The sequence below is a fragment of the Nipponia nippon genome, unplaced genomic scaffold (assembly GCF_047370975.1).
Source record: "Nipponia nippon isolate SJK-2023a ecotype South Korea unplaced genomic scaffold, ASM4737097v1 scaffold_1, whole genome shotgun sequence".
Classification (NCBI taxonomy): domain Eukaryota; kingdom Metazoa; phylum Chordata; class Aves; order Pelecaniformes; family Threskiornithidae; genus Nipponia; species Nipponia nippon.
Window position 1 is genome coordinate 123,881,863 of NW_028262290.1, and position 13,371 is coordinate 123,895,233.

Genomic DNA, 13,371 nt, shown 5'->3' on the forward strand with positions numbered 1-13,371 from the left:
TTTTTTTTTTTTATTGTTTGGTGTAACTACAGTGTTTGAGCGTGGTGAAGGAGAGATTTGATAGCTATATATATAATTTTCTTTTTTGTTCTTGTTATTATGTAGATATGGTTTTGGACAACATGATTGCCTCTGGCCAGCTCGATGAATCCATAAGGGAGAATGTGAGAGAGGCTCTTCTAAAAAGGCACCATCATCAGAATGAGAAAAAATTCAGCAATCGGATTCCCCTGGTTCGGTCTTTTGCAGATATAGGCAAGAAACATTCTGACCCTCACTTGCTTGAACGAAATGGTGAGATAAGTTGTAGCATCCAGTTTGTTCTAACCTGTTAAATAATGTTCTCCCTGGGAGATGAAGGAAAATTCAGCTGATAATAGCAGATAAGTGTTTCCTTCTTGATAAGCAAAGACTAATGATAACAGTGTGTGCTATGTGTAGCTGTGGATAATGTTGCTGTATATTTTTGAGTTTACTCAAGCATTTTACTCCTGCCTGTATATGTAGCATGCATTATTGTTTTGAAGTATAGAAACAGACCTACACTGGTCCTAATGTTTTTCAGGATATGCTTGAATAAAGTGTGTAATGTTTGAGGAATTTCAGCATCGTGGCATAGCTTTATATGTTTATCAAGTGGATCCTACTTGCTTATTCAGTATTTATACTAGAGATTTACTTTGTGGTGATGTCATGAGTTCAGTGGTGCTGACAATTACTGTGTTTTAATCCAGTGTTGTTATGTTAATATGACTAGAAAAAGTTCACTATGCTAATGGTGAACAAATTACTTTTAGCTAGGACACTTTATTTTTACCTTGTTTTGTAGAGGATCTAACGGGGGGGGGGAACGACAAACCCAAGAAAGGTATTTGCAATATTTTCATAAGCTGTACTTACATCTTTTATTGAATCAGTTCCTGAAAATATGCTGGAATATCAATACATTTACTCTGGACATCCAGTTCTAAAGTCCAAATAGCAATATATACTGCAAAGCAGTGTATTTTTATTCTTATATTTCTTATGGCCTCTATTTCAGTCTCTGTTCTTTATGTTTTCTTTTGCCTTGCATTAACTAAGACATATGTAATTTCAACTGAAATTTTTTAGTTTAGTGAAAACTTAGTAGTCTTTTAATGAATCACTCCTTGAAGTTCCTTTCCTGTCTTGAAAGATTCCTCATTGCTTAGAACATGTTAAATGCTAGTTGGGAGCTCTACATACTTGGAGTAGGCTCCAGCAAATGTCCAGGCTTGCTGATACTTTTTGTTAGCTAGTGAATATATGATGTATGCTTAAATATTTCCCTGATAGTTTCAGAATTATTTTTTTCTAGAATGAAAATACAAATGATTTATATAAGAGCATAATTTCTTCTATAACTTCTGACTTTCCTGTTTTGTTTAGCAAACGTAAAAATTTCACATACAAACTTGGCTTTGCCCATCCTTGAACACCTGTATTGGCAATTGTAATTATGAGAATTTTGTATTTGAGGTCTCCTGCTTGTCAGTTACTTTTCATGTATTGCTTCCACTTTCCAGTGCATTTTATTCTTAATACTACTGCTACAACAGAATATGCGATACATGCTGAAATAAGAAATCAATATAACATGATGCCAGTATATATGGACTTACTTTTTCTTTATAATCCTATGCTTACCCTCTAATAAACCAGTAAACCAAACATGCATATGTGCATAATACTTTTTAGGCTTCTTTTTACCCCTGTGTGTGTTAAGACATCTCAGGTTCATGATTTGTCACGGATATACTGACAGAAGTCTAGTTATTACTCTAGTGACTAATATAGACAAAATCAACCAGTTTGCTTTGTTTGTCCTCTCATTTTTACTGCACTGCAGTTTGAATAGTTGATCTTCGACGCTTTTATTCTTATTTTAAATCGAGTTTGTATCTGTAGGAGCCACTCTTCCATTGTTAGAGTGGGGGGGAAAAAATGTATGTGACCTAACCTAGGCATACTTTCTGCACCTCCTTCTTGTAAATTATTGTAGTGTTGTTCAACATAATGGTCTCTGTAGTGCCTCGTATAAATGTGAGACTAAATGTGTCTAGTTTGTTGTTTCCTTGCTTGATGGCATGGTATGTGAAAACATCACGTTTTTGATTTCGGGGACTGTAGGAGAAGTAAGCAGTACTCTCCTCAAGGAGACTGCCATCCCAGGAAAAGTATTTGTGGTAAACAGGAGGAATGGTATTGCTAAACCTTCTAAGGGAAGTACTGATATGAGGATAGACAGTCTCTCTTCCTGCTGAAGGAAGAACTGAAATCCATTACAAACTTAAATCTGGGGGTGCCATGGCAAGGCTATGTTCTCTTTATATCAAATTAGTGGGACATTGACACTGGATAGGGCAAGAAAAGTGACAATGGATTTTGGAGAAACATGTTTGGTTTTAGGCAAATGGGGATATTTGGTAAGTCACAGCAAGAAGAAATGGAGAAGGGACTATATCTCATTCTTGTGCCCTCTTCAAAACTATATATTGAGACTACAGCTGGCTAGGGAACTTCTTATTAAAATAAGACTTTTCTAAGAAGACAGTTGCATTTAACATGATGAGATGTGTTTGATCATGTTCATTTTGAAATATCTTAATTTTAAATATTAACAATTCTTTGTATATAATGGATGCAGTTAACTGAAGTCTTGCAATGTTTTGGCTGCTAATGATTTTTTTTAATGTATTTTTTGGATGGCATTAAAGGCAGCTGCTGTGCAATTTGGAATAAGAAATTCTTCTAGGAAAATTTAAGAGTAAATTTCAAGAGAGAATTTTTTTGTTGTTGTTATATTAACAAGTCTTACTGACTTTAAGATAATATCTTCTTCCATGTATCTTTGGCATTCTAATTAGTACTCATCAGTAATTTCTGACTTTTCTCATGTCTGAAGTCAGATTTGCTCTTACCTCTTGTCTTACTTGCATGAGTATGACACTTCTGGCCCATAAAGCTTGCAATTTACTCTGTAAATTGTTAATGCGTATTTGTGTCTGTATTTTTTTTAGTATATCCCTGTTGTAAGCCTCATGGTGTTTCATTTGTTTTATCTCAGGGGAAGGCCTTTCAGCCTCCCGCCACTCTTTGCGAACAGGTCTCTCTGCCTCAAATATTTCCCTGAGAGGAGAAAACCGTTTGTCAGTTCTTCTCAATTACCTTCTTCCTTCTTCAAGAGCTGGAACTCCGGCAACCTCAAGGTGTACAACCCCTGTAACTACCCCTCAAAACACACCACCCTCCAGTCCCACCTGCAGCCATCCGCCAACCACAAGTGCCCAGCCAAGTCCACTTCAGGGCAAGGAATTGCTGGTGTCACCTGCCAGTGATGATATTCCTTCAGTAATAATCCACCCACCTGAGGAGGAGTTAGAAGTTCAGGAAAGCCAGGAAAAGACGACAGAGGAAAATATTGACAAAACACCAGGCAACTATCAAAATCTAAGCTGTCCATGTGTGATGCTCTCTGCATCTGGATCACTTGCATTGCGATGTTTTTGGCACATAACTTGGGCACAAAGGAATATGATAACTGTTACTTCTGCCTGCATGTCTTATTTCTTCTCAGTTGTGACTGTTTTCTTGTTTGGCATTTTTAACTTCTTAGCTTTTAACTAAAGCCAGCAAAAAAATCCTTAAATTAACCTTCATTTGTGTAATTAAAAAGGAATATGGTTTCAAAATATAATACATAAGCAAAATGTCAAAAATGGTGGCCTTTTCCTTTCACTCACCTACAGTCCATGTCAGGTTTTGCTTTGTTGTTTTTGTCAGTGGTTAAAGTAATATTTTAAACCAGCGTTTGATATCCTGAGGTAGCTACAGCTGAAGACATAGTGAAGTATTAGAGATGAGTATGAAAAGAATTGGGAAGGATGCAATAATTAGTGGTGTTCGTAGTTTAGTTGTATCGTGAAGTTTTTAAGCAGCTTTATTTTTGCTTTTGTGCTTTTAAAAACCAAGGCCATTAAAACCAGTAGTTGGTATGATGGAACTGGGAGGTTCAGTTCACCTACAACTGTTTCCACATAGCTATCCATTAGTGCACTGCTTCAGCATTAGACACTTGGTTACTGTTTGTGTTTGATATGCAAATTAGGATAAGGTAGTTAGAGTTTATAATTGCAGGTCAGAGCTCAGGAATTTATTAATTTGTTGTCTTGCAAAGCTGTTGTTCTTTACATGTAAAAAGATATGTAGTTGTACAGATAAGTTGAAAGAAAGGATGGAAAGTTCTGACGGTTTCTGTAATCGTTTTTAGTAAATGTTTCATAACTTGTGCATTCTGCATACATACTGTTATTCTTACTTTACTTCTGCAAAATTATCACCTATTTAGAGACTTTAGGATTCTTCTACATAGATCATGTTTTTAAGGGGGATCACCTTTCTTTTTAGCTTTCTGGCTCCTCCTGCCTTTTTTTTTTTCCTCTCAGAAGCGTAGCTTGCCAAAATCTAGCTTGTAGGTTTGTCTGCTTTATAGCTATGTGTATTGGGGGGAAGCTGATTTTGCTCAATTCTTTCATTGGTGAGGCTTTTCTTGGTTTCCTTCCTCACCTGTTTAATAAGTAAGAGCACAGCATTACATACAGCAGTGAAAATATGCTGAGAGAGAAAAGGCTGTGGTTATCTGCCTTTTCACATTTTGCAGCCAAGTCACTGAAAAGGAAACAACTATGTTGTAGGCTGTTGTCTTGAGTTGGAGTAGGGGCCCCATCCTTAAATTCAGAAAAGCAAACAAAAAACCTCTTTCTCTGACTTCCTTGTGGGAAATTAAGAATTCGCATGAAGATCATTCTCTCTCATGGGTGATCTTCCTCAAAGGTAATTAAAAAACAGAAGTGAAATAACAGCTGTAATTAATTTTACAGTTCTTGTTTTTCTACTCATCTGACAGGAATGACAGCATGCCAGACCCAAGGTCTTTAGAACCCAAGAGAAGGCAAACAAATGAAGATCAAGTACTTGATGCTATTATTATCACTAATAAAGCTTTCCATCAGAATCTCCAAGTCATGTTCAAATTGCTTTTGTGCCTCAAGAGGGGATGTTTCTCATAAAGGAAAAATCTGAAAGGGATGATTTCCTAGTTAATCCATAAATAAAAGTCTTTCCAGAGAAAGATGAACGCCAATAATAATGGAAGACATTTTTGTTTTCTGGGTTTTCCCTGCCTTTTTCTTTCAAGAAATCATCTGATCATAGAAAGACACATTTTCCTTAGGTATGCCTTTGAAGACATTCTCAAACTACAACTTCAGGGCTGCAACTGGACTAATCTCTGTCTTGGGAGACAGAGTCAGAAGGGAACACTGAAGAAGTCGTCTTCCTTATATTAATTAATTTAAAAAAAAAAAAATCATCTTGGTCCATTCCACTATAGATTATGGTCTGTATTACCTCTCTAGTAATTCAGAATATTGTAGCCTGAATACTTTTTCACATCTGTATGATTGAGTTGGGTTTGCCTCCTGTGAGAATTAGGAACTGTTTTAATTTTCTAATACATGGCTTTCTTCTGTTTAGCATTCATCTATCCTCGGCCTTCCTGCTGTTCAGACCTTATTTTTTAGTCTTTATAAATAGCTGGAAGGTTACTGAACTTAATGTGAACTACTGTAAAAGGAGGGAAGAGGGACACATTTTCAGTCTACCACTTGATTTTTATCAGTCAGTCATCAGTTCATAGTAAGTCAACCAGGCAAAGGGTTCTCTTTAACAATTTTTTTTCTTTTGTCGTCGGTTGAAGAACAGCGTTTGTTTTCCCATCTTTGAAACTGTTGAATAATGAATTCCCTAGGTGGAGCGAGGAAGAGAGCTGTGTCACAGCTAAAGATGAACACTGTTAGTTCACCAGCATCATTAAGCTTTGTTAATGTCTGTGAACAACAGCAAAGCAGCCTGATTTAAGGGGTCTTTTAGTTCACTGGTAAATATACTTTAAAATTGACTAAAACAATATTTGAACAGGTTTGATCTTAAAATAATTACTTACTGAAAATAATAATTCAGAAAGGTTTATACATTTGCTTTCTAGGATTTGCCTTCTAATAATTTTTTCCCATATTAAGTCTGCATTGGAATTTATTTTTAAAAATTGATTTTTATTTTCTCAAACACAAATATGGTGTGACTTTTATATTTTGAAGTTTTGTATTTCATAATTTTGTCTGTATAAACATTGGAACAAAATACTGGAACAGTCATGCTTAGGTGTTGAACTCATTTCCCTCAACATTTTTTTCTTTAACTGGAGACATGAGGCAAACGAGAAGGAAATAAATTATTTTATTAGTGTGAGATTTGAGTAAAAGTGTTGCGCCATTAGAGATGATAATTTTTTTATTCTGAGTTGCCGTGCAAATATCAGATTGATTGATGTGCATAATTAAATGCAGTATCATATGGAAATGCTTGCTCAGGTCTGAAAACCTGTAAGTAGTATTCTCATGTGAGCGCAGCAGTCTGTCCGACTGCAAGACCAACAGAAAGCAAAACTATTTACACATGGTTTAGGATCAGACAAATGTTCCTGTATCAGTGCCAAAGCTTGTGGACCTTAACTGTGACTGGTTGGAGAAATTTTGAAGGCAAACCTTTTAGAAGAATCAGTATCACTTCAGTACTAAAATAATAAATTAGTTTATGCTAACATGTAGAATCCTTATTCTCTATCCTCCTCCTCCTTGGTTGTCTCTCCATTCTTTGTTCTAGTCTCTGCTTGCTCTTGCTCACACAGCGAAAAGTGCAAAATGATGCATTATTGCTCATCTTTTCGTCAGTCATACACATCTTTAGTTACCTTTATTGTTACGTAGTGGCGGTAAAAGTGAAAAATGCTTATATGTAAGAACTTTTATGGTGGTCTTCTGCAACAACTGTTTAATATTTCTGTCCTATTTCTAGTCCTACAAACACATCTTAACATCAACTCTTAGGCAGTTAAATACTTTGAACAGCTGATTTCACGGGTGGTTGCTGTTAGTTATTCTTGTGAATAAGGCGTACATCTTGGAGCAGAAGGGTAGAATATGATTTTTTTTTTGTCTAGCTAACTGAACGTAGTATAATGTTAGCTAATTACTTGTGCATGTTAGGATTCACAAAGGAAATTGCAAGGTATTAACTTCATCTGATTTTTCCTTCAGGAAAGCTACTCACACCACTTATGTATGAACTGTAAGAATGAAATTTAATGGTAGAGGCTTGGATCTGCATGTTTTCCATTGATAGAATGGCTCTTTGAAAGAGTTTTTTTGGAAATAATTTTTGGGATCAAATAAAGCAAACTCATTTGTCATTTGAAATGCTAAAATATGTCAGATTGCTAAATTATAAACATGGAGGGATGCAAGTAGTTATGCATCAGTAGTTATGAAAGAACAATAGCCAAAAGGTAGCCAGCGAAGACTTCGGTTTTATCTTGACTAGAGTGGTGCTTGACCTAAACACAAACTTTCTGCATGTAATGCAGTGTTTAGACTTTAGTCTTTGTCTAGATGTGTTTTTGAAAGCATGCTAAAGCATGTTTATCACCACATCTGAAAGGTCTAGTGTAGGCAAGCAAGGCCAAATGCAGTTCTAGTGCATGTTAAACTGAACGAGTAAAAGCTCTGTTAGCGAAAAGACAGGATTTCGGCTTGGTTATGCATGCCTAGACCAGCTTTTAAATGATAGCTGGGTAGAGAGAACCATGGCGCAACATGGAATTCAGTGTTTATGAAAACCTGGGTTACTTGACTTTCGCACCCTTCACTGAACCTGCAATTCAGTGTTGCTGGTAGTGTAGCAAGCTGCATAAAATGTCGTCTTAGTGCAGATGATAGAGGGAGGCTGTATGTTTAACTTGAATAACTTTATTGTATGTGCCTTTATAGCTAATGTGTTAGAGCATTTCATAGAGTGACATCTGGTCAGATCAATAGTTGGAGCTTTGGTCTGTTGATCGAAATCACGGTTTGCAAGTTGTCTGTCCTTCATGTAGTACACTATTTGCTTCTACAGGTTTAGTTAACTACCAGGGTATCATTCCTTGTTGTCGTTGTAGCCTGAGGCTTGCTGAGGCATTTTACAATTGAAACAACTGCTACACAGCAGACTAGATAGCAGAGGTGTTTGCTTTTGGTGTTTGAGGACTTCTAAATATAGTGAAGGTGCTATCTACGAACTACTAGAGTGGTAACGATTAAAATGTTGACACTTGTTATATTTTCTACAATTAAAGTAGTTCTTGTTTTCGTTTCTGGTGACTGTTCTGCAAATGGCCATCATTTGGGCAATATTTAATTTTAATTTTTTTAATTATGTAATTATTTTGACAACACAGTGACTTGTTAAATATTGCATTTATGATACTAATGTAGGGCGCTCTTACTGAATAACTTGCACATTTGCTTTAAGCAAGCTGCCACGTTGAGTTTTGGTAGTGTCGCATACTCAGTTCACTTCATACACCATTTTGAACTTATCTGCTTTGTTTTAATTTAGGGCTATTGGCATCTCCACAGTCAGCACCTGGAAATTTAGACACCGGGAAAAGCGGAGACATTAAAGGTACTGGGACAGGAGGAAGCAGAGAAAACAGCACAGTTGATTTTAGTAAGGTAAAGAACATTAAATACCTTAGTTATTTTGTGCTAAACATTATGTAACAAAAAATGTGGTGGTTTTAACTACCCTCGTAGTTACAACTAAGACACATATACATACGCATGTGTATGAGCGTACATGGGATGTATGTACTAAGACATAGCTTGTATGTATGAGTGTCAGAATATGGCACAGGCTAAACGTGTCAAGTGTTTTGAAACTCGTCCCAGTGGGACTGAACTTTGTATTTCATTTGATCTTTTCAGTATTTTGGTAACTTAGAGTGCAGCCACTGTACTTTCTCATGCAGAGGGAGATATTTTCAGATGTGCTATAAAGACTCTTATGAAAACAGTTTTGTGGATGGTGTTATAACATTTTTTTCTAGGACTGACTTTGTTTTGTTTTGGTTTGTTTTTTTTTGGTTTTTTTTGGTTTTTTGCAAAGAGGGCTTATAAAGGGGATTTGCTTTATATGTTTTATGAGTTTGCTATACAATGTTATTGTACATCTTAATCATTAGGAGCATATAATATCACTTTCTGAAGGAAATCTTGTGTAATACTGTAAATCCTTTGTATTTCTTTAATAATTTAAATTTGCTGGGCAAGTTTTGTTATGGCCTTTACTATAAAACTCAGTCGGTAGTGTCATCTGTACTGTGAAACACTGTTAGAAAATTGGTTTGCCAAGTTAAATAATTATGTTTAAGGAAAGCTAACTTACACTGTAGTTCTCATCTAATCATGGCAGGTGCCGTTTATTCCTGCCTCTCTGTCACAGTTTTTATGTTTTTGCTTGGCCTGTCCTTCTGTACACCTGCCTTGTCTCCTGTTGGGCAGGAGTCAGCCTCCTGGCACTGTAGTTGTGGCACACTTGGTGTGGGACTCAAGAGGCCATCTGTAAGTTCTCTAGATAGCGATGTAACTGGTGCTTGTGTGTGTGTATGTGAACACAGAGTTCATGTGCTCTACCATTTTCTAATACTCTTCTGTAATTACGTGCAGAAATGAAAGCTAAGCTTTTCAGCCATCATATTCTTTATGGATGAAAACATAAACATACAAATTACTTTTCAAAATTATGAAGTATTTGAAATATGCAGCTGTGAAATAACCAATTGCATTCTAGAAACCATGTGTAATTACATGAACTCTCCTTAGTTAATTGTGCATAGATTTTGTTAACTTATGTCATATAATGCAATGTTTGTTATGATAATATTAGAAAGGTGGTTATGCAGTTTGGAGTCTTCTAGAATATAGTAGGTGGTAGTAATTCTAACTTTTAGAAAATAGTTTATTATTAGTTGGCTGGCTGACATTTTCTACACATGTTTGTCTTTTCTGTACTGTGGGATATTGAATTTGCTTTTTTCTTTGTAGCATAAATGTCTAGTAAATACTGATAAACTTGTGTTACAGAATTTTTGCTAACAAATGTAAGGGAATAAACACTTGTTTCATCTTTGTATGAATAGGTTGATATGAACTTCATGAGGAAAATTCCTTCAGGAGCAGAAGCATCAAATGTGTTAGTGGGAGAAGTAGATTTTTTAGAAAGACCTATTATTGCTTTTGTGAGGCTCTCCCCTGCTGTACTTCTCTCAGGTCTCACAGAGGTTCCAGTTCCTACACGGTAAATAAATGCCTGGAAAGTCTGGCTTTACTTATACAATAAGATAATCATATTTAAGATGTCAAATAGTTGTAAATTTTTATACGTACTCTATTAAGCTCAAGAAATGTAGACTTCTGTTTTAACATGATGCCAGTCATTTGCTGCAAATTTGAAGGAATGAGATCCACCATAAAATTCTCTGAATGCTTTAAATATATATAATGATGCTGTCTTAAGCAAGTGCAGAAGTTGAAACTGATAGCTGACCTGGAGTAAAAGCAATGAGTCTTCCAACCTTATGTTGCCATTTTAAAGATGAGCATGAAGATTGTTATAGTTCCCTTTGACACAGCGTGGCAGTAGGGAAGAGTCAGCTAAGTCTGAAAATCTAATCTGAAGCTCTGCTCTTTGCATACAGATACTCTGTATGTGAATAACCTAGGTGGTGGAAAAACTTAACTCTTTTTTTATTATATGCCCAAAGCCACGATTGACACTGGGGTAACCAATCTGCAGCTAATACATTGAATCAGTTTTCAATCTGCAATATGCCATCCAGCCTGATACACTGTGGGCTGCCCCCCCCCCCCCCGCCGATCATGGGTCTCACCGGTATACCATGGGTGTATTTACCACAGATGATCAAAATGTCAAAATGCAGGTCCCATGATGCAGATAGGTGGTCATTTCATCAGTCATCATGGAGGACACTTCATTTTCTGTGCACATTGATGTATTGGGCTGTTCTGTGGTGTTTGGCATAAATTTGTACATTTATGTTTTTTGTGTTTGTTGTTTTTTTTTTTTTTAATGTTTTAAAAGTGATCAAAGTGCCTGTTTATCTTTGTAATTTTCAGCTTATATACTCTAATGAAAGGCAAAAATAATTTTGACGGTGTTCTTATAAATAGATGTGAGAATTTTCAGAGGGTACTTGATGTTAGTGCTCATCATGTTTCTCAGGAAATTCCAAAATTTCTGCATACAGATTATTGTATTAATGTAGCTAAAATTGTCTTCTCCTAAATTTTTCAGAATGGTGTAGACTTGAAGATTTGGAATAGCATACTTGATTTTAAAGATGTGATCTCAGTTTCCATTAGGGTAGTCAACTTGCAAAGGAAAAATAGCATTGAGCTTTTTCTATTGTGAAGTGAAAAAAGACATTACTTCTTTCAAATGTGGTGTACTTAGGAACTTCATTTTCATGGGGCATAAGAAGGAGGTTGTGAAAAGAATTACTGAGGTTTACTCTTTGGTTTGTATCCTTTTGAATTTATAAGATACTAGTCCTGTTCAAGTTTGCTTTCTTTTTAAAAAAAAAAAAGGCACGATAACTATTATTGTGATTGGAAACGTAGACTGACTGTTAACATAAGTTGTGACCCACCTGCAGACTGGATTCCCTTCCCAAAATGTCACTTTTACCTTCTTAAGTGTACAAAATGCAGGTTGCCTTCCTTTCCACTGACACAGGAGGAGGATATGCCTATATGAATGTGTCCAGTGTGTTGCTTGAAGGGTATATCTGTGAATCCGCTACATGACATACCCAGTCACTGCAAGTGAGAGGGGTTTAACTCCTGTGAAGAGGTGATCAAGGAAGCTAGAACAGGTCATAAAGCTCCTAGGCTCCCACTAAGGGGTCTTTGCCAGTGGGAATGTCAGAAGGATTTATAATCCACAGGAAATATTCGCTGAGCTCTAGCCTGTGGATTTCTACTACACTTATGGCATTATAAGAAGTTGAAAAATTAGGCTTAATTAAGAAGATTTCAGAGTAATTTTGATTCAAGATTCAAGTTCCTTCCAGTAATAACTTTGAGGCGAGTCTTTTCTTAGTCTTGCAGCAGTCTTTAAGATCTGAAATGGTGAAGAAGATATTTTTACTTCACTAAATTTTCTTTAAACATTAGTTTGAAAGAACCCTTTTGAGTATATTCAAATGAGTCAGCTGTATTCATTTCTATTGCTTTCTCCACAGGTTTTTGTTTTTGTTGCTGGGACCAGCAGGAAAAGCTCCACAGTACCATGAAATTGGAAGATCAATAGCAACACTTATGACAGATGATGTGAGTGATGTCTTTTAAACATTTGTAGTTAAGTCTAGAATAATGTATTTACTGACTGTTTTCAATGAATGTGTTCTGGAGTGACAGGTTACAGAAAAAAAAACAAAACTGGTTAAAGAAAGAACTGTGAAGTTTTTTATTGCTTGTGTTAGTGAACTACATAACAGCAAATTAACTTTTCCCCACATCTTTCTTGAAGAAATCCTAAATGTATTTCTGCAAAAATATTTTAGTTTGATGTATGGATTTCATTTTTATATTAAGTTAGGAAATAGAACTATTAAATAGAACTACATCTGATATGAATCACTGTGTCGAAAAGGATACAGGAAACTACATAAGTGTTTGCGACAGAAAGCTTAAGGATGCGTGCGACTGAGTCATCACAAATATTTTTTATCAAAACGAGGTCAAATAATTAAAACTAGAATTTTACTAGGCATTTGAAGTCATATGCTTAGAGCCCTGGTGGACGGTTTTAAAGAGCACATGGAATCTGGACTTTTTAAGACCATTGTCATCTTCCTGAGCAAGATCAGGATGTGTTAATTCTGACTTTGTATTGAGCGCCACCTACTGAATTGCTGGTAATTATTATGGTTATCTGGCAGAAATTCTAATAATATTTCCTTATTCTAGAACAATTTAAAGTTTGGAAATGTAAACCAGAAATTGGTCATTTTACAATTGGGCAACTAGTCTGTGAATACAGTATTTGCTCAGTGTGAGAACTGAGTATTAAAAGCTTTAGTTGCAGCTTCTAATTATTTAGGTAGACTGATTTTTAGGAATACTGTAGATCATTGAAACAGGAAAAATTCAAATTATCCAGTGGTGTAAAAAGACTTAAATAGGCTTAAAAGGTCTAATTTACAATTAGAAGACTTAATTGTCTCTAGAGACACACAGTTCAGGTTTCAAAGGTACAGAAGCAATTTAGAATAATCTTCTGCAAAGAGTTTTTTATAGCAAAACTAGCATATCCCCCCCGTATAAAATGGAACTTGGGATTCAGGGACTATACTACACGTTTGTCAATTCAGAGTTTTTGTGTTGTACT

The 13,371-nt window shown here is 35.8% G+C and overlaps 1 protein-coding gene across 7 annotated transcripts in view; it reads left to right on the forward strand.

Moving 5' to 3' along the window:
- The window catches only part of SLC4A7 (solute carrier family 4 member 7), a 100,472-nt gene that overhangs the window by 56,790 nt on the left and 30,311 nt on the right, over positions 1-13,371 (forward strand). For 5 of the 7 annotated variants that reach the window (XM_087770908.1, XM_087770913.1, XM_087770923.1 and 2 more), the window contains exons 6-10: positions 106-294; positions 3,089-3,457; positions 8,518-8,633; positions 10,100-10,257; positions 12,224-12,311. In XM_087770908.1, coding sequence (XP_087627034.1) covers positions 106-294; positions 3,089-3,457; positions 8,518-8,633; positions 10,100-10,257; positions 12,224-12,311 — 920 coding nt within the window. The remainder of the gene's footprint in view (positions 1-105; positions 295-3,088; positions 3,458-8,517; positions 8,634-10,099; positions 10,258-12,223; positions 12,312-13,371) is intronic. The other 2 variants (XM_087770940.1, XM_087770944.1) reach the window with 1 other exon arrangement.